At 34.6% G+C, this 18,798-nt stretch overlaps 3 protein-coding genes across 4 annotated transcripts; 1 reads left to right on the top strand and 2 right to left on the bottom strand.

The window, feature by feature from the left end:
* Window positions 1-779: 779 nt before the first annotated feature.
* Window positions 780-4,069, bottom strand: LOC107433712 (acyl-CoA-binding domain-containing protein 3). The gene is made up of 5 exons (XM_048466638.2): window positions 2,897-4,069; window positions 1,850-1,955; window positions 1,650-1,735; window positions 1,477-1,543; window positions 780-1,023 (listed from the first exon to the last, which is right to left on the bottom strand). The coding sequence occupies exons 1-5, from the start codon at window positions 3,736-3,738 to the stop codon at window positions 1,012-1,014; spliced, it is 1,113 nt and encodes a 370-aa protein (XP_048322595.1). The 5' UTR covers window positions 3,739-4,069; the 3' UTR covers window positions 780-1,011.
* A 7,135-nt stretch (window positions 4,070-11,204) lies between these two features.
* On the top strand, window positions 11,205-12,388 carry LOC107433735 (uncharacterized protein At2g23090). 2 transcript variants are annotated; one of them, XM_016045075.4, is made up of 4 exons: window positions 11,205-11,339; window positions 11,454-11,650; window positions 11,924-11,964; window positions 12,102-12,388. In XM_016045075.4, exons 2-4 carry the CDS (start codon window positions 11,578-11,580, stop codon window positions 12,219-12,221), a joined length of 234 nt encoding a protein of 77 aa, XP_015900561.1. In that variant the 5' UTR covers window positions 11,205-11,339; window positions 11,454-11,577; the 3' UTR covers window positions 12,222-12,388. The 2 variants fall into 2 exon arrangements, with proteins under 2 accessions (XP_015900561.1, XP_015900560.1); XM_016045074.4 differs by having other exon boundaries at window positions 11,246-11,650.
* A 416-nt stretch (window positions 12,389-12,804) lies between these two features.
* LOC107433733 (casein kinase II subunit alpha-2) lies at window positions 12,805-17,309 on the bottom strand. The gene is made up of 10 exons (XM_016029582.4): window positions 17,070-17,309; window positions 16,425-16,554; window positions 16,047-16,241; window positions 15,583-15,740; window positions 14,800-14,890; window positions 14,616-14,681; window positions 14,015-14,097; window positions 13,609-13,672; window positions 13,437-13,505; window positions 12,805-13,076 (listed from the first exon to the last, which is right to left on the bottom strand). Exons 1-10 carry the CDS (start codon window positions 17,153-17,155, stop codon window positions 13,017-13,019), a joined length of 1,002 nt encoding a protein of 333 aa, XP_015885068.1. The 5' UTR covers window positions 17,156-17,309; the 3' UTR covers window positions 12,805-13,016.
* Between the last annotated feature and the right edge of the window lie 1,489 nt (window positions 17,310-18,798).

Genomic DNA, 18,798 nt, shown 5'->3' on the forward strand with positions numbered 1-18,798 from the left:
ATAAAATTGAAAACGGAAACTATGAGATACAGATGTCCACTTCAAAAATCATACCATGTATCTCTTTTCATGTCCTGTTTTTTTACATTAAGATTCCAAAATATTTAGAGGGGCAGAAAAGCAAAAAGAGAAAGGGTGAGCCCAACATGCTATCTCACGAGGAATGCAACGCCAACTTTATCTGACGACTCTTTTCTTGTAGTAGATTTCTGGGAGGATACTAGTAAAGCTATGTTGTGGGGTATTTAATGTTACCAATGGTTGGAAACTCAGAACTCCCAAACTCTCTTCTCAGTTCTCACCGTTTTCTCTTTCTTTCCAAATATTTCAAAAGATATGTCATTTTAAAAACAAATGTAAGATGCACATGATTTATGAAAGTGAACATCCATCAGCATTTATTTTAATGTTTTTTTTTTTCGACTTTCAAAACAAATTTCAAATATAAGGCAAATGGCCATTTTTAGATTGAGGGTAGACCAGAGAGTCCAAAACATAATCAACCTCCAAGAACAAATAAATAAACAAACTACCACTTGGACAAACCTGACATGCAGTTGTGAATTCCATGAGAACGAATTAGGTCACCGATTATACAACTTAAAAAATGTTGGAATGCATATGGACATTCTTATACGTGATTTCGGTTGCTCTCTGTTTCACGCAATAATAGGGTCAAAGACAAAAACTACAAGAAGCAGCAGTTTTAGTATTATGAGGAAATCATTGCAGAAAGCTTCACGGAAAGCATGTATCGTTACGTCAGCCACACGGAAACAAGCGACAAACACGGTAAGTTATATATATACAACGCATATGTCAACAGTTTTGATAACCACACAAAGTTACAATAAATGTAGAACAAATAAATAATAGTATAATCAATCAACCCAGGACCCACAGATACTCGAAGCACATAATTTATACTTGCCACAAGTATTAACCTGTTTCTAGTCAGGCAAACCCAGAGTAGCACCTATGCCCGGGAGACTAAGAAGAAAAGCGACCATGTCATCCTAAAGCCTGAAAATATTTCAGATCAAACCTTGTTATTGTCCTTCATGGGATTTGAATTGCAAAAGTATAATTAGCATGTACCAAGAATAATAGAAACATGGATATCAATGAAAAATTTTAACAGTAATGCACTTAATTGTGTGAGATTTAGGAGCAGCTGCCTCTAAATCTTAAAACTACAAGTATGATGTACTAAATGTTCCATGCAGAGTCAGTTTCGTATCTTTCATGTACTTTGTGTTTGTGTTTTGTCAAGAAGCTCCTGGACAACCCCACTTCCCCTCCCCCTCTCCCCTTCAGCTAGCAAGCTCGACGATTTGACATATTCAGTTGCATTGTGTGAAAGCAAACTAATATAAATCATCCAAATTCTCCAGAACCCTCATGATTATGGTAATCATTAAGATGTCGAAGGTAAAAGAAGAAAAAAGATCAATATTAACAAAAATATAATCATACCTTGCTCTCCAGGTGTGAGCCACTGGTTAAACCACCTCCATCAACACTGGACTTCAGTTCTAGTTCCCTACAATGGGAATCAAGCAGTTGCAAGATTTATTTAAGAATAAAACAAAAAAATTCACTTTTTCATATCTACAACTTGATAAATTATAGACGGACTGGAAGGATACCTTTCATTTGGTTGATTGTGGAAACATGTGCTTGAACCAGGCTGAATAGTTATTTTTTCCTTCGAGGATTCTGGTTTATCTTCCCCCTTAAAACCAAGAACGAAATACACATGACTATCAAAATAACATGATTCAAAATTCTTCAAGGCATAATTCATCAAGAATCAATAGTGCACTCTGCCTCAAAACAAAATACATACCGCCAAATGGTCTTCCCTCCACCCTGGAATGTTATCTGAAAGAATGGTGATATACTGCTCCATTGCCATCTCTGGACTCATGTTCCCCAACCTCTGCCAAGCATTCCTTGCACAAAGTGCCCTCCATCACTCACATATAGCAGCTCTCTACCCTGTTATTATAACTAGCAATCAAGCTATACCGTGTAATTTGGTATAGGCCCCTTGGGTGTTTCACAAGTTCAGGTTCTTCTAAATTTGACAAATTTTTAGCGAAGAATCAATTGTGGTATTAGGAAATTTTGAAGCTATGGATGTGGAAAGCTTGGGAGTTTGTATGCAGAGTACGTTTGGGATCACTTGTTTAAGGAAAATTCTACAACATCAGCACATTTGCATTGAGTTGGTCTGTTTGTTCGGTTGTCTTGACTCAGGACATATTCCAAACCGAATGGTAAGAAGTATTGAGCAATAAAAGGAATGTGTAAATGTCGGGATCCCAAAAATGGTGGAAGGTCAAGAGCGTTAACTTCAACTAGCCCATTGATATCAGGGATTTAGATACTACAGTTTACTTCACAGTAAACAAGACACTAGGAGTAGGAATGGAATAATGGACTAACATATTTAGAAGGAAGAACACTTGATTCTTAGATTATTATACTCGATATGGATCATTTGAGTTCTTTTTGTAATCTAACTCTTCAATTGTCTTGAGTCCCTTTCTCTAAAACTTCTATAAATATGCTTTTCAAACCTTCATTACAGTTCATCTCGTAAAACAATTTATTCTGGCTACATTCTTTTTTTTCTTTTTTTCTTTTTTTAATAATATATATATATATATATATTCTTCGTTTTGCATTTTTCAATCTTATGAGGTTAACTTATCATTGTCCGGATTGACATTTTGCCAGTTTATATTCTAAGGGTTGAGGCATTCAAACAAACATAAAAAGATGATGAAAAATGGATATGCAATCCCATCCTAAATCATCTTACACAGATAAAACACAAAAGTAAAAAATAATATAATAACAACGAAAGAGGCAACGGAAAGTTTAGTACCACTTAGCACGAGCAGATAGCTTGAGAGCCATAGGCTGAGACTCGTAGCAAGGCCCTTCAGTGGCAACCTTGTGAAGTCCATACAATTCCATCTGCACGTCACTCCCAGCATCCACCAAACGATCATCGCCCTTAGCCCCAGTCTGAGACTCCACAAATTTCACCGCCGCAGCGAAATCATTCTCCCACTCACTTCTCTCAATCCCTTCCCAATCGTCATCCTCGCTGTCATTATGCATCCCCACCTCGTGCACTTCATCTTTTCCCTTCGATTCGTCGACCACACCACTGACCTCTTCTTCATCAGCCGCCGACTCTCCCCCAATCACGTCTATTCCTCTGTTCCCCAAAGTTTCTTCCACAGAGTCATCGATATGACCCTCATTGACTCCTCGAGGATCAACGTCACAAACTTTCTCAGCCGACGCAGTTTCCTCGCCGTCCGATAGCTTCTCCGGCAACACAACAGCCTCAGATTGTTGTCCTGAACCTTCCTCCAGCAATTCCTCTCGACGATGCTGCACTTGTTCGGAAATCTCCTCAACCTGATGATGATGATGATGATGATCTGGTTTTCCTGGGAACCGATCAACCTCTTCTTCCACAGCTTCTCTAACAAATTCAACTACCCTGCTCTCGCTTTCGGAACCCCGAACCGTCAAACTATCTTCGCAAGTTTTCTCCGCCTCAACAACACCTTCATCAGAAACAGAACTCGATTTCAATTCAGAGTCAGGGTGCCTAGAATCGCCAGCCAGAGCAAAGGCTACGAGTTTGGCGACAAGGAAAGAGAGAAGAAGAGCCAGAGAGGCCGTCAAGAAGAGCTCGTGGACAAGCTCCATGGTTTTTGATTAGAAAGAAAGGCAAAGGGAGTGGGAAGAATCCAAGAAGAAAGGGTTAAAAGCTTTAGCGATGGTGATGATGAGCTTTTAGCTTTGGCTTATTAGCTTAGCTACCAACAATATAGATACAGATAATAAAATGTCACAAAAAGGTTATAGAGCAGTAATTTGGTTTAAACAAGGCAGAGAGAGGGGAATGGGATATTTGCAGAGCAGAGCAAAGCATATTCCGCCTGCCTTTGGGCTTTTGGCATCCACCTAGGCTTATGGGAGGGAGTTACTTTTTCTTAATTTCTGGAAGATGTGGACCCCACACCTATAGAATGGCTGGCAAAAGGGCCCACCACTATAGCACCCAGTGGTTATTATAGTCACGGACGTGCACCAAAATCCAAATCGCGCGAGCCTCCAACGAGGGACTGACTCACTGGGAATGCAAAATGCAAAGACGGTTTTATGCTTATCCGGTTGGGGTGGCTAACTGCATTATCATTCATCGCTATTATTATTTGACTGCAGCACGAGCCTTCTGAGGCGAGTCTCCTGCAATTTCATCTTTTAACACTTGTCGATATCCCAGTGGTCAGGAATTGGAGACCCCTGTTTAATTTAGTCAATCAGGCTTTTCGTGTGAAAAATAAGGGGAAAAAGAGGAAAATTAAAAAATTACACCCAAAAAAAAAAAAAAACTGTGGGACAGATTTTTCGTGCTTATCCTGTCCCGTCTGATTGCGACCCGTTGACGGCGGTGACTGATAGATAAATTCATCAAGCTTTTAATTCGCGGTGGGTGGGCTGAAAATGTTTATCATGTGCATCTTGATGACGTGGCCTTTTTATCTTTTACAAATTAATAATGCTCTCAGCTGCCCCCCAACCGGCCTCCTTCATTGTTTCGTTCGTTGCGTCATTTGCTCTTCTTCGCATCTGAGATTGGCTACTTTTTTTTACGGACCAAGCAATCCCTTATTCTATGGGGGATTATAAATATAGCATCTACGATGTACTTTAGCTTATAATGATAAATTGGGATCAAAATAAATAAGTCCGTCATGTTAGGGAGGGCACCCACTCAAAGAATCAGTAGCAATTTATTATATTCTACTTTTACTTGGGTTTGGAAACTTGTGCTTGCGCGTAGTTTAAGCTTCCATGACGGTTGAGTTATTTGAAAAAAGCCCAAAAGAACATTTCGGCATAGTTTTGGTCTCTTTATTTTACTAATTTAGTTCCAATCTCAAAGTGGGTCTTCATAAATTTTCAACAGAGATTTCCAAGGTTAAAATTTGATTTTGATGTAATAACAATATTGAAAATGGTCGCTTAGGGACGTATTTTACTCTAGAAACTCCGACATCTCACACTACTTTCCTTCTTCTATTAAAATATTAGAGAGAGAGGGGACTACAGAAAGTGAAAAAGGTGAATTTTTCACATGCATAATGGCTCGTTTCTCACAAGGATTAAATGGAAGCTGGGTTATAGTGTGTTTGAGGTTTATGAGTAGACAGTTGATTGTCTGTCTCTTTCTTTCGCACTTCTCACCATTGTCTCTCTCTGCAGTCCCCTCTCTCTACATATTTCAAAGTTCAAACAACATCTATGAAGAAGGAAACACCACAAAATGAACCTGAATTTTATGTGAAGTAGATCCATCTCCATCAGCCTCCGTTTTCAATTTTACTACATTGCTTAAATGAATTATGAAACTACAAAATTTCAAATGAAGGTCCTTAATGGACGATTTAAAAAGAAAAGTTGACCTATATATTATTAAAAAAAAAAAAAAATTGACTGTTCATACTAAAACTTTTAAAACCTGAAATTAATTAATGAAGGTGTAAATTGCATGAGAGTGAATTAGCTGGATCATCCTCAAGCTCAACACAGAAAGTTGGAAAATTGCTCATGGACATTGTCGCATTGATTTTAGTTACTCTATACATTTTACGCAATGCCAGGGTCAAACTCAAAGTTAAAGTTAAGACCTCAAGAAGCAGCAAAATTATTATGAAGAGGAAATTATTGCTGGAGCCAGATGGAAATTAAACATGTATGAATGCTTTTTTAACACCTATCTCTGTCTCAATTCGAGCAAACCAAGAGAATCGCAACTATGTTTGCGAGATCAGGCTGTGGGGCTTGGTTCTGATTATCAGGCCCATTCTCATAGAAAGATTTTACTGGTTTGAGCCTTACGAAAACATTGAATAAGGCCCACCGTCATAACAGAAACATATATTCGACCCCCAGTTATGAGGCTTTACCAGGTTACCTTAACCCCAAAAATATTGGTTGTTTTATTTATCTTATTTTTTCTGTTCATGATTACAGAAAACTAACAAGTTGTTGCATTTTTTTTTTATATAATATTAATCAGTAAATCTGTGTCATTAAAGATCATAATTTCCAAACTACCATCCAACAGCGACTTCATTGAAAAAGCACGGCGACAAAGGATATTGTGATTAGTTTGCCCCCATTAAATGTTCTATTGTTTGGGTTTGGTTGGGGAAGTGAATGGGCCCCACCACTTTGTGTCCCAAGTTATCCAGAATTACACAATCACCACAAATCGTAGTGTGAGAGGTGAGCTCCAGCTGTAAGGTTTTCACTAGTGAATGCTTAGCATTAGCACTACCAGTGGCAAACATTTGTAGCGGTCTATCTAATTTAAGCACCGTATTGGCCTACCCAAGTAACCCACATTTATATAATTTGAATGTGAATAGGGATAGGCCATCATACAAAATGGATTTTTTTGAAAAGTAGCCACTTGTCTGATTCAAAATTGAAAAATAGCAAAAAAAAATTTTTTTTTTTAAAAATAACCAATTTTTAACACATTTAGACCAAAATATCCTTTATTATATTTTTTTTAACTTTTTTTCTTGGTTTCCCTTTCCCTTTCCCTTTCCAAACTTAGCTAGGGCTTTCTCTTTCTAATTTCTCTTTCAAAAAACACCATTGCAGTCACCACCAAGAGCCAGTCATCATCGCCGCCACATCATTGCCATAGCCATCAAGAACTAGTCATCACTGCAGCTGCACCATTATCGTTGCCACCAAGAGCCAGTTGTCGCAGCACCAACACCATTGCCATCGCCGCATCTGCACCATTGCTATCACCACCAAAAGCTAGTTGTCGCCACAGCCGCAGGTTGCGTATGTGTCGATGCCGCCGCAACCACCTATTCCTTCTTTCTCTACTTTTTTTTTTTTTTTTTTTGGCTAGTGGCTGATTATTTATGAACTGTTGTAATATTGGAATTTTGCTTTAGCAGGGTAATTAATCCAAGAAAATTTTATATATAAAACTCGGTGATAAAAAAAAAAAAAAAAAAGGATTTATACATGGCCATTGAAGATTTGGAAGTAGAAAAGGAGGATCCATTTCTTAGATTCATTGAATATGCCAGATCCATAATATCCCTTGAAGAAAAAAAAGAAGAAGACCAAGATATAGATCCCAAAATTGGAAATGGAAAAGAGACCAAACAACCCAGTTGAAATTGGATTGCTTCTCGAATCTTCAAGACTTGTACTGCTTATTCTAGTGATGCTATCCTAGCAATTCTTCTCTTTGATATCACTCAGGAGGTACAGAGCTTTTTTTTTTCTTTTTTTTTTTTTACACTTAATTTCATATTTTTTCAATATATTCTCTGGTGTTTGGTTAATGAGAAAATTGAGGGAAAAGAAAAAAAAAATCCAAAGTTTGAACCTTTGTTTTGGGTTTTTGGTTATGGAAATGGGTAAAGGTAAAGATTTTAGATTGGCCAAGTTTTATTTCTACTAACGGGGAATTGAGGATGTGTGGAATGTTGTAGGCATGGAGTGAGCAACATAGAGATGGGACTACTAAGCAGAGGCCTGAATGTATCAACCAGTTGAGGAAGAAATATAGAAGAGCAAAGCTTCCAAACACTGTTATGATTGACTCCATTTATGAAAAAAATTTCTTGTCTTTGAGTAGTGTTTTAGAAGCTATTATTGTCAATGCTTATTTGCTCCCAGGTACTCTTTGCAAATCTAAAAATCCTCATGTTGTTTTACTTCAATGGAGGCTTTGTGTGGCTAAATAATAAAGCGAAGTGGAATAAATCTATTATGCGAAAAACTTTCATTTAAAAGGGAAAAAGATATATAAAAGTATACATTTAGATTCTTCTTCTTCATTGTTCCAATTGATTTCTTTTTTCCCTTTAGGTTTTTTTGTATGTACTTTTTTTTCTTATTCCATGAGTGATCTGGAAAGTGAGTTCTGTAAACTAGATAGTTGACTCATAATCATGCTATTGATAAATTTGATTCCTCATGATAAATTTGGTTCCTACTTTAGAAACTTATTTCAAACTAAAAAAGGAAATTTCCTATTGTTGAATGTGGATATCCTACTGAAGAAAAAGAGTAAAACTTAAAACAAAAAATTAAGCATATGAGCTGGGTGGTGATGCTTGTTTTTTTTTTTTTTTTATATACTTTTGTCATGTTTATAGATGCATATTCTTTATTATATTAGATTTTTAATTGTAAAGATAATGGTGGCTTATAATGTTCATTTAACGAAAATAACGATGTGTTATTGATGTAAGGATAACTAATTGACCTTAAAGAAAATGTGCCATATTTAGTTATTAGAATTCCATTATGTACAAACATATTACGAGCTCAATTACAGATTCTGAGAAATTTTCCACTTATTGGAAAAATTTTCCTCCAGGCGGAAAAATTTTCCTCCTGGAGGAAAATTTTTTCTCTAGTTGGAAATCCCATATGGAACCAATTGAAGCTTCTGGATAATTTTCCACCAGGCGGAAAATTTTTCCTCCAAGCAGAAATCATTTTCCTCCTGTTGGAAAATTTTTCCTCCAAGCGAAAATTGTTGAATAATACTTATTCCACTTGGTAAATCAATTTCTAATAGATTACTTAAGTTAATAGTGGGATAAAAAAAATTGAGAGTGGAGACAAATATTATATAAGATGAAGATGGATTTAACAAAAAATGTATTGATGTTTAAAATCAATAACCATTTTAAAGAAAAGAAAAAATGACATATATTTCTTTTTCTTTTCAAAATCATTTGGATATTTCATAAAATAAGATGTAAACTAAAGATTTAAAATCAACTCCAGAAAGCCTCTTTTCATTTGGGATTAAATTTAAAAAAAAAATTGCTAATAAATCTTCCACCGTCGAGTAGAGAATATAATATCCATGATTATTTTAAAGCCATGCTTATTCCAATCAACATGAATTCGACATTTTCAATATAAATAATTATTAAAATAACAAACATATACATTTTTCAAACTACCGCAATAAAATAATAATATTTTATGTAAAAATGGCATCTTTCAGAATACTACACCATAATTCACAAATGAGGTATCCATAGAAAGCTAAGGAGACGAGAAATATGTTACCAACTTTTTTTGGACTCAACTTGACCGGCGGTGACTGGCAGAATGGACGGGAAGTTTTTGGCCAAAGTTCAACTCCTTATATCTCTCAAACGATAGGGAATCAAGCTGAATGGATCTCAAAATTAAGCTCAGGAGCTCTAAAATTAGTGGAAAGGAGTATCAATTTGGTCGGGTAGTGGCCGGATTGCCGGAAAACCCATCTTGCCGTTGTCACGACGGAGACAAATATTTGTTTTTAATAGATTATTTAAATTAATATTGGGGTAAAAAATTTGAGAGTGGAGACAAATATTATATAAGATGAAGATGAATTTAACAAAAAATGTATTGCTTTTTTAAATTAGTAACCAATTAAAAGAAAAAAAAATGATATATATTTGTTTTTCTTTTCAAACTCATTTAGACAGTTTATTCTATAAGTCACATTTGCTGCGAAATATCTGTCCAACTACAATGCTCTCATAGTTAGTGAACTTTGATGAACATATGGCCATAGAACCACTTTTGTTGCTCGATGATAAGTGGTCACTTGTAGCACGATGAACCCTAATATCATCAACTCATTCATTGTTCATTTCAGGATGCATATAATTATTATTGTCGGGTAACTCATGTTCGAAATCTACATCATTATGATCAACATCATCTGACTGAATGCTAACATCATCCCTTGCTGCATTGTAATTCTCATATTGATTAATATTATTCAACTTCTCATACTCCTCTTGGTCAGGAAACCGTTTTGCACAGTCACCTCTAACATCAACTTCTTCATGGATGTTAAATGATGTCCAAGATCTACGGACATTAACTTCATCGTGATCTCTAACCTGAGTTTCATGAGCTACAAATGTCATGAAATGTAGTCTCAATGGGTTCAGGATCGGGAACTTATGGTAGAAGAACAACAATTGAAGGACTAGTAAAAGAATGCTGATTACTCCCATTATCTGAAGCAAAGGCTGTTTGATGAATATTTCTAGATACATGTTCAACTTTTAAAATTACCTCAACATACAATGGAGATCGCATCATTGTCATCCCTCCATTCCTCACTTATTGAAAAAAGCATTTCACAACCCTATCCTTGCATATTTCTAGAGAATCCAACTTTTCTGCACATCGTCCATATATCCATTTTAGATTTAGCAAATATTTATTTCGGTCTATCTTAATAAAATTGAAAATCTCATTCTCTAACTCTAATTTTGTGCATCTTTTGCCTACAGAAACCATTATAGTTTTACCATTTTGATATCCCCAATGGCCACCATCACTTTGTACTAATGTTCAATTGTATAAAATGGCAATTATAATATCATCGTTTACCATTTTACTACAAAATTAAATTAATAACATTAAAATAAATTAATAAATATATAAAAATATGAATAATACTTAATAAACATATTATCTGTCCTAAAAAATCGCTTTTGTTTTTATTTCCGCCAAATATAACATTTTCCTACTAGCGGAAAATTAGTGGAAAACTAGAGGAAAATTAGTGAAAAACTGGAGGAAAATTAACGGAAAACTGACAAATTGGCGGAAAATGGCGGAAGTTCATCTTTTTCGCCAATTTTCCTCCATTTTACTGGTTTTCACGATTTTTCATTTTTACATCATTTTTCTTCCATTTTCACACTATTTTACATCATTTAGCACCAATATTTCATCTAATAACAAAAATAAGAAACTTTTTACCTAAGTTTAGTGTACAAAATATCCAGTCCCAATAAATTTTTGGGCAAATCAAAATTTTGTGAGAGACCTTCAATCCATAGGCTAGTGCAAGTAAGCTGCTGTCATATTGAAGTCTTCTCAACTCTGACTATTTGGACTCTATTGGGTTGTAAGATTCCAGAAAATACAAGAAAAAGGAGTAAGAGAAGATGAGATGCAAGAAATTTTGTTTTGGGGGGTGCACGGGTGTTTTGACAAAGGAGGAAAAAGAAAAAAGGTAAGAGAAAAGCAATTTTGTAATTTTTCGTTTATCTAAGGGTATTTTAGTCCACAGTTGGTTAGATTTTATAAAAAAAAAAATTTTTGCTATTGAAAAAGTTTGCATTTTTTGGTTGGCTAGTTTTCGAAAAAACCCATACAAAATTCCCTCTGAGGAAGTTTCTTCGCACACAGCTTTGCTCTGACATCGGTTCTAAAGTTTTAAATTAGTAATACCTTTTTTCTTTTTTGATTTTCTTTTTTACATTATTACTTATGGTCCATTTCTGTTCGCATACTTTTCTGACTTCCACCGTACCTAATGGAGATCTCTATATATGTAGAAGTAGTCTCACCTCAATTTCTTGGCCAATCTTGAAAAGTCTCCTTTCTTCAAGTACCCGATCAAGCTGTTCCGATAGAATATTAAGAAGAAGAAGAAGACGAAGAAGAAGAAAAGAAGAAGAAATGGGAGGAGGCAACGGTCAAAAGTCGAAGATGGCTCGTGAAAGGAACTTGGAGAAGCAAAAACAAAACAGAGGTGCCCTTCCCTTTCCATACTCTTTTGCCTTGTAGCTCCTGGGAGGAAAAGGGAAATAGTTGGAAGAAAGAAAAATAGAATCTTTCTAATCTGTTTTAGAACTTTTTAACTCCTGTATTCTCTTTTGTTTCCAATTTGATCCAATACCCAACAGCTAGAATAGCTTGTAGGTTTCACTGTCTTCTTTTTTTTTTTTTGTGGGTTTCATAATATGAGTAGAATTACAGTTAAATGATTTAGCGTCGGTAATTGGTCTCTTCTTTTGAGGCGCAGGAAGTCAGCTTGAATCAAACAAGAAAGCCATGACGATCCAGGTAAAAAAAATACAGTCTTGCTCTCTAAAGAGCATATTTACTGCTGTTTTGTAGAGGAAACTACTTGGGAAACATAAATTTTTGCAAGTTTTTTATTTGACTAACTCTTCTGATGCTCATGTGCAATGCTTTTCCAGTGCAAGGTGTGCATGCAGACATTCATTTGCACTACAACGGAGGTAAAATGCAGGGAACATGCTGAAGCAAAACATCCCAAATCTGATGTTTATGCATGTTTCCCTCATCTTAAGAAGTAAAAAACGAAGCCGTCTAAAGGATTTCGAGAAGAATATGGTCAAAGCTTCAACTCTTTGTATTTCATTTTCATGAGCAACTTGTTAGGTTGGGAATGGCGATTCGCAAATGTATACTTATTCGAACTCTTTGTGGATTATATTATATAAATTACTGTTTCCTGTAGTCACCTTGTATCTTTTCTGTTTGCAATTCACTGAAAAAAAGGAAACCATAATCAACTGAGACAACATATACCAACCCACTGCTACTGATGTCAAACAATTTACAATCTCAAAAGATACTAGCGTTAAGCAAAAACTTGAAATACTTTCCTTCTTTATCTTGTTTTCTATCAGAACCGACATTCTTTTTTAAAGCTTGAGGAGTTGGAGAGTGGGTAGAGCTGGGTTAAAGGTGCCCCACCACTACCATTGACATTCCTACGTGGCATCATGGATATCCACAAGAGTATACCTGTTACCGTAAATGCAATTGCCCAACCTACCTAAGTAGTGAAGTTGCCGTGACGTCCAGCATATGCTTTCCTTTTTTTTGTTAAAAACATCCAGCATTTACTGCCCTTGCAGCAATAACCAAAATCCAAAAGGAATTCCATATATATATATATATATATATAATAGATAAGAGTTACAATCACAAACTTATCTAAACTTTATAAACACCAGCATACAAAAAATTTAGCTGCCACCCAGAACCTAATTTAGGCAACTAGTATTTCATTTGGTGATAAATTCACCCCAATCAATAAAGCTTGACTAGTACAAGTTCACTAAAAAGGACCCACATGTGCCTTACTACTGTGTCCGGATCCTGCTATTTTCAGCACTTCTCACCTGAAAGAAGTATGGATGAGCCTGAAACAAAAAATAAATGAAGTCGTTAAAGTAAACACTATATATATATATATATGTGTGTGTGTGTGTGTGGGTGTGTGTGTGTGTGTGAAGAAGCCAGAGTAAACGGATGAGCCTGAAACAAAAAATAAATGAAGTCGTTAAATTAAACACTATATATATATATATATATATATGTATATATATATATATATGCGTGTGAAGAAGCCAGAGTAATAGATGAGGTCAGTCCACGCACACAAAACAAAACGAAGAACAGGAGAGGGAAAAAAAAAATGATTGTTATAACAGTAGCGCAATCAGCAATGAGGGAGAAAGGAAAGGATGTAGAACTAAGTCCTGCATCATCAGAAATTATACCATTGCTTCTCTTGCCGTAAGCCTATCCTGATGATCATAACGAAGAAGCTTATCCAGGAAATCGATGGCCTGCATCTCCAACACATATAAAATCAAAAGAATCAATAGTGACAAGGAAAACAGATTGAATACACATCCGAATTCAAGTCCTATATGGTACTAAGAAAATAACCTCTGGTGAAACAAGATGCTGGTTGTCTGCATTAATAAATTTAGACCAAGGCTTCCTGCTGTGCCTGATGTACAGATAAAAAAAAAAGTGAAGACACCAAATGTAAGAATCATGCCACAACCAGCTATTTTCTATTTATAGCATTCATTTGTTAAAATCTAGGAAGTGGACATCTCTCTCTCTCTCTCTCTCTCTCTCTCTCTCTCTATTTATATTTTTAGGGGCAAAGAAGGGGAAGGAGGGGGATGTCTCGGCAAGGCTATAACTTGTATTGTAACTAATAGAAAAGGGCCCAAAAAGCTTTCAATTTTATAGGTATTTTGTCACAGTTAATACTTGAATAATAATTACAAATCATCTAGACAGCTACATGACTGGGAAGTAAAAATTTTAAACTGAGATATACCTCCCAACAAGAGCATCAAGCTGAGGATCAAGCACGAGATGATACTTGTTCAAATATGCATTTAATTCATCTGTTCCAAGAACCTGAAGAAGAAGTCATCTACGTGTAATTATATAGATCATATCAGGCATTTACAATGGTATGCTAAAAACTAATTGCTGCAATACTATGACATATTGTCAAACCTAAGAACAGAATAAACAAAATAATTAGCATTCAAATCAACGTGTAGTAGCTTTTCAATAACCAAGTTATGGTGTTTAAAGCAGGCATCACATGCATGCTGTTTCCCTTACTAGCTGGTGGATGAAAGATTACACTACAGCATAGCAGCAATATGTGCCATGAGTAAGAAATCAAGCCTAAGCAGCACCAAGAGCACAGTGCCAGAATACCAAAGATCATGATTCATGTGCACAGCCACATTGCTAAAAAGACAACAGGTTCTAGACCCAAAAAAAAAAAAAAAAAAATTTGGATAACTTTTGAGGTATGGAATGAGAAACAATAACTTGATAGGTGAAAGGAAATTACTTACAGTTCAAAAGAAAAAAGATTGATTATAACAGAAAAATCATAGAGTCAAGTACCAAACAATTACCTTTGCAATTTTGACTAACTGGTCATGATTGTCATGGCCATAGAAGAATGGCTCCTTGCGGAATATCTGCAATGTACAGAAACACATAGTTATAGTCATCAATATTATGGTAATTAAATGCTACAGCAGATTCAGTAATTTAGATATACAATAAGAGAGGGGCATATTCCAAAATAACTCTCACCATTCCTGCAAACATACATCCAAGGCTCCACATGTCTAATGAATAATCGTAGTCTTGCAAATCGACAAGGAGTTCAGGCCCCTTAAAATACCTTTAACACATGGTTACAGAGGTTAACTGACCATTAGAAGAATATAGAAAACAAATGAACACTAAGCTTAAGTTACAACCACAAATTTAACAATACTTAAACATGGTTTATATACATGCATTAATATGAACACAATGCTGGTCTGGTGTATCAAATTTTTAGGAACCCTGAGATATTTAATCCCAAAAAGAATTAACAGCTGTCTTCTTGGTTTATCGATTTTTATACTGTGATTCTACGAAATTTTCATCAGTTTCTCCAGTACTCAATGTGTACAATTCCTTTCCTTCTATTTTAACTTCTCTGAAATAGCTGCTTTAATTACTTTTAAAAAACTTTAGCTGCAAGCCAAACCATCAAGAAGTGTAGCTGTCCTAATCATAGAAGTCTAACTACAAAAATCTCCTATCTTCAAAATTTCATGAAGGATCTTCCAACAATCAATTAAAGTAATTGATTTAGAGACTAAGAAAAGAATCTTTATTTTATTTCATTCCTTTGCAAGGGACCTGAATCCAAAAGCTTGTTTTTATCTGCAATTTTACAGTCGCATTCACTATCAAACAAGGGTTCCTCTTTATCTGCACAGTAGCATGATTCCTTTCTAAGGGTACAACCACTCAGTAAGAGACAGAAATAAAAGGGGAAGAATTGCATATATTGACTAAAAAGTTAAAGCATCCATGCTTTACCTTGACGCTACTCGTACATTGTATTCTTTGCCAGGATGGTAAAATTCAGCAAGACCCCAATCAATCAAGCGAAGCTTCCGCAGCTCATGGTCAATCATAACATTGTGAGGCTTGACGTCCCTATGCATTATGCCTTGAGAATGGCAGTAATCCAATGCCTGTAATTCAGTGTCAGTTAAATCTGCTAAGAATTCAAAAGTTAACAAGTAAAACTCAGGGCCATGCCATTCTTCAGACAAGAACCAATAGAGTGTTGCTGTTCAGAGGCAATAACACTGAAACTCAAAGTTAAAGTTAAAATCCAATTCCTGTATTTTTTTGTTGAATTTTTAAAATCGAAAAATAGGTAGTCTACTCAGCAAACTTAAAAGTAAAGCCGTATTCCCAAAGTTAAAGTAATGTGAAAAAATATTAAAGATATAATTCAAATGCCATTTACTTGCAAGCAGATAAGATGAAAGAACCTTGAGGAGCTCATATATATAATAGCGTATGTCATAATCCGATAGTGTGGGGTACAGAATTTTGAAATCTGTACTGTTTACGTATTCAAATATCAAACTGGGAGTTTTTGAATGCTGATCTCTGACAATATCAAGCAACTTCACGATATTTGGGCCTCCACAAAGATTCTGCAATATTTTAATCTCTCTCTTTATCTGCATAAATACCAACAAATTACCATCAACAAACAGCAGGAACCCTTTCCCTAAAGAGTACACACCCTATATTTGTGTACTTTGTATGAGAGTGTGTGTATGTGTTTTATACAAGTAAACATATTAAAAGAATAGATAATCTATAAATACTAACAAGAAGGGAAAACATGATGAAACACTCACTTTCTTTTTCTTGACAGGTTTAAGGATCTTGATGACACATTTTTCATTGTTGGTGATATTTATACCTTCAAAGACCTCGCTGTATTTTCCCCTTCCAACTTTTCGAACAACCTCATAATCATCTTGATCACTAAGCAAAAAAATAAATAAATAAGTAAAAGAGTTGAAAGGAAGATAAAGAAAAAGGTCTCAATCCAGAAACTCAACAATCTTCAAAGTTACTTATTGAAATCCCACTTAATTATACTAAAAAGACTGGTATCATAACTTCTTTAGCAGATTAGAATCTAAAACCATTTGTAACTCACTAGTACTTTAAAAATTATTGACATGGATAATCTGCAGTTCAGACACATTACAAAACCTAGTAAAATTCATAAGCTAGAGAAATATTAACTGCTAGATTTCTAGGTTTCCTCTCTCTTTTTAATATGAGATTTGCCGCAATTTCAAATTTCTTCAACATGAGTAGGAGAAGCTGCAAAACTAATTAAATTCAAATCAACAAATCCAGAGTTGGAACCCTAGATCGCCATTTTACAAGGTGAAGTAGACATTTTTGAATAATATAATCAAAGATAGATATAAAAAGTGAATCGAATAATACAAACCCATAAGGATAAGGTTTTAGAAAGTATTGAATACCCCCACTGAACGGCGAGAGATTCGTAATCCCAGTAATCTCTGGGGCGGTGAACGTTGATGTCCGCGTAAACTCGAGCCCTGGACATGGCCAACGGATTCTCAGACGAAATTTGACCTCTCTGTCTAGTATTTGCGTTGACGATGGTGACGATGATCAATGAGACCCAGCCTGCCCTACCACAGTACACAAGCCAGGCACTGTAACAGGGATTTTTAAACCCCTTTTTTTTTTTTTTTTTTTTTAGTATTCTTATTTTATTATTTGGTGTTTTTTTTTTTTATTAGTTTATTCCCCTTATGGTTTTTCCGATACTTTTCATGTTTTTTTTCTCCCGAATTGGTACAAAAGTTTCTCAATTTCAAAATTGTGAGATTTATTAATAATAAATTCAACAATCACTGGCAGCGAGGCACAATAAATTATTGTTTATCTAAAAGAAAAGCCCCAATAAATTATTGGTTATATAATAACATAAAGACATTTAAGATTCTTCCAAAAAAGAAATTTAAGAAAAAATTAATTAGCTTCTTTTTTTTTTTCTTTTTTTTTTTCCATAAAAGTTACTGCTAATAACAAGATAGGCATATGCCACGTCAAATAAAATAAAGTAAAAACAAAACAGACATATCCAGATCCATTTTTATACTATTTAAGTCATTCATTTTCTGTCCATTCGTAGGCTGAGCCCAATTGTCTAGTTTATAGTTCAAATCATCTTAATCTATTTGAAATTTACCCCTATTCTAATGATTTTTTAATGTTGATAAAAAAAAAAAAACTATTTTCTCTCCAATTTCAAAGTGGATTTTGTAAATTTAATTGAAAGCTTCAATTTAAAATTGGTTTGAATGTAGAAAAATTGAAACAAAGCCTATAACAAGCATTTACACTAAAATGTGTATCAAACTTAAACTCTTCATCACAAATATATAACATACAGGGAGAGAAAAGGTGAGAAGAGGGTCTTGAAATCTTTAGGAGGGCATGAAATCCGCTCAAACATCATATAATTCCATAAAGATTAGTCTTTATTCAATTGCAGATTAATCTTCATTCGGCATCATACATGTGAAATTCATCTTTTCTATCTCTCCCTCTTTTTTTTTTTTTTTCTCTCTACACGTTTCAAAATGAATATGAGAATAACGAGAACCAAATTAAATACATTTATTTAGATGTCATTTATTAGCGTATTCAGTTTTTGTTTTTTATTTTTATTTTTTGTTGTAAATTTATATAATTTGCTTGATTTAATTATTTAGTAATATTAGTTAACAATAGATAGAATTTAATTTTTCATGTTTGAACTTTTCTATGTTTTAATTCCACCCATTTGAGCGCAAACTATCATTAACAATCATTATTCATAATATAATTAACGACAATTGTTTCAAGCATATTAAATACACATTCTTAATTAGCTAATTAACTCAAGCATTATAATCATACCATATTAGTTTAACCCTCAACGCCTCAATTAATTGGTTGGCAATTATTTGTAGGAAAAATTTCACACACCCCGTTCAGATTTGGTTAAACATCATTCACCTTTTAATCTAAGTGTTAACATCTACAAAAAAATTTCCCATTTTAATCTATTTGAATTGTAAACATCTATTTTGCCTTTAAAGTAAATATTAATTTAATATTTATACTTTTATTATTGTGCCACATACTATGAATATACTGCCTTACATATAGAAATCTAGCAATTTAGAAAATTCTAAT

This window comes from Ziziphus jujuba, chromosome 5, assembly GCF_031755915.1.
Source record: "Ziziphus jujuba cultivar Dongzao chromosome 5, ASM3175591v1".
Classification (NCBI taxonomy): Eukaryota; Viridiplantae; Streptophyta; class Magnoliopsida; order Rosales; family Rhamnaceae; genus Ziziphus; species Ziziphus jujuba.

What these genes read in the sequence shown, in the direction of transcription:
- LOC107433733 (XM_016029582.4), bottom strand. Translation starts at nt 17,155, where the DNA reads ATGTCCAGGGCTCGAGTTTACGCGGACATCAACGTTCACCGCCCCAGA. An exon ending in AACCTGTCAAGAAAAAGAAA is followed by an intron (nt 16,242 to 16,424) that starts GTGAGTGTTTCA and finishes GTATTTATGCAG; the next exon opens with ATAAAGAGAGAGATTAAAAT. An exon ending in AGCATCTTGTTTCACCAGAG is followed by an intron (nt 13,506 to 13,608) that starts GTTATTTTCTTA and finishes TTGGAGATGCAG; the next exon opens with GCCATCGATTTCCTGGATAA.
- LOC107433735 (XM_016045074.4), top strand. Translation starts at nt 11,386, where the DNA reads ATGGTCCATTTCTGTTCGCATACTTTTCTGACTTCCACCGTACCTAAT. An exon ending in GAAGCAAAAACAAAACAGAG is followed by an intron (nt 11,651 to 11,923) that starts GTGCCCTTCCCT and finishes TTTGAGGCGCAG; the next exon opens with GAAGTCAGCTTGAATCAAAC. An exon ending in AGAAAGCCATGACGATCCAG is followed by an intron (nt 11,965 to 12,101) that starts GTAAAAAAAATA and finishes ATGCTTTTCCAG; the next exon opens with TGCAAGGTGTGCATGCAGAC.
- LOC107433712 (XM_048466638.2), bottom strand. Translation starts at nt 3,738, where the DNA reads ATGGAGCTTGTCCACGAGCTCTTCTTGACGGCCTCTCTGGCTCTTCTT. An exon ending in GGAGGGAAGACCATTTGGCG is followed by an intron (nt 1,736 to 1,849) that starts GTATGTATTTTG and finishes CTTGGTTTTAAG; the next exon opens with GGGGAAGATAAACCAGAATC. An exon ending in CACAATCAACCAAATGAAAG is followed by an intron (nt 1,544 to 1,649) that starts GTATCCTTCCAG and finishes TTCCCATTGTAG; the next exon opens with GGAACTAGAACTGAAGTCCA.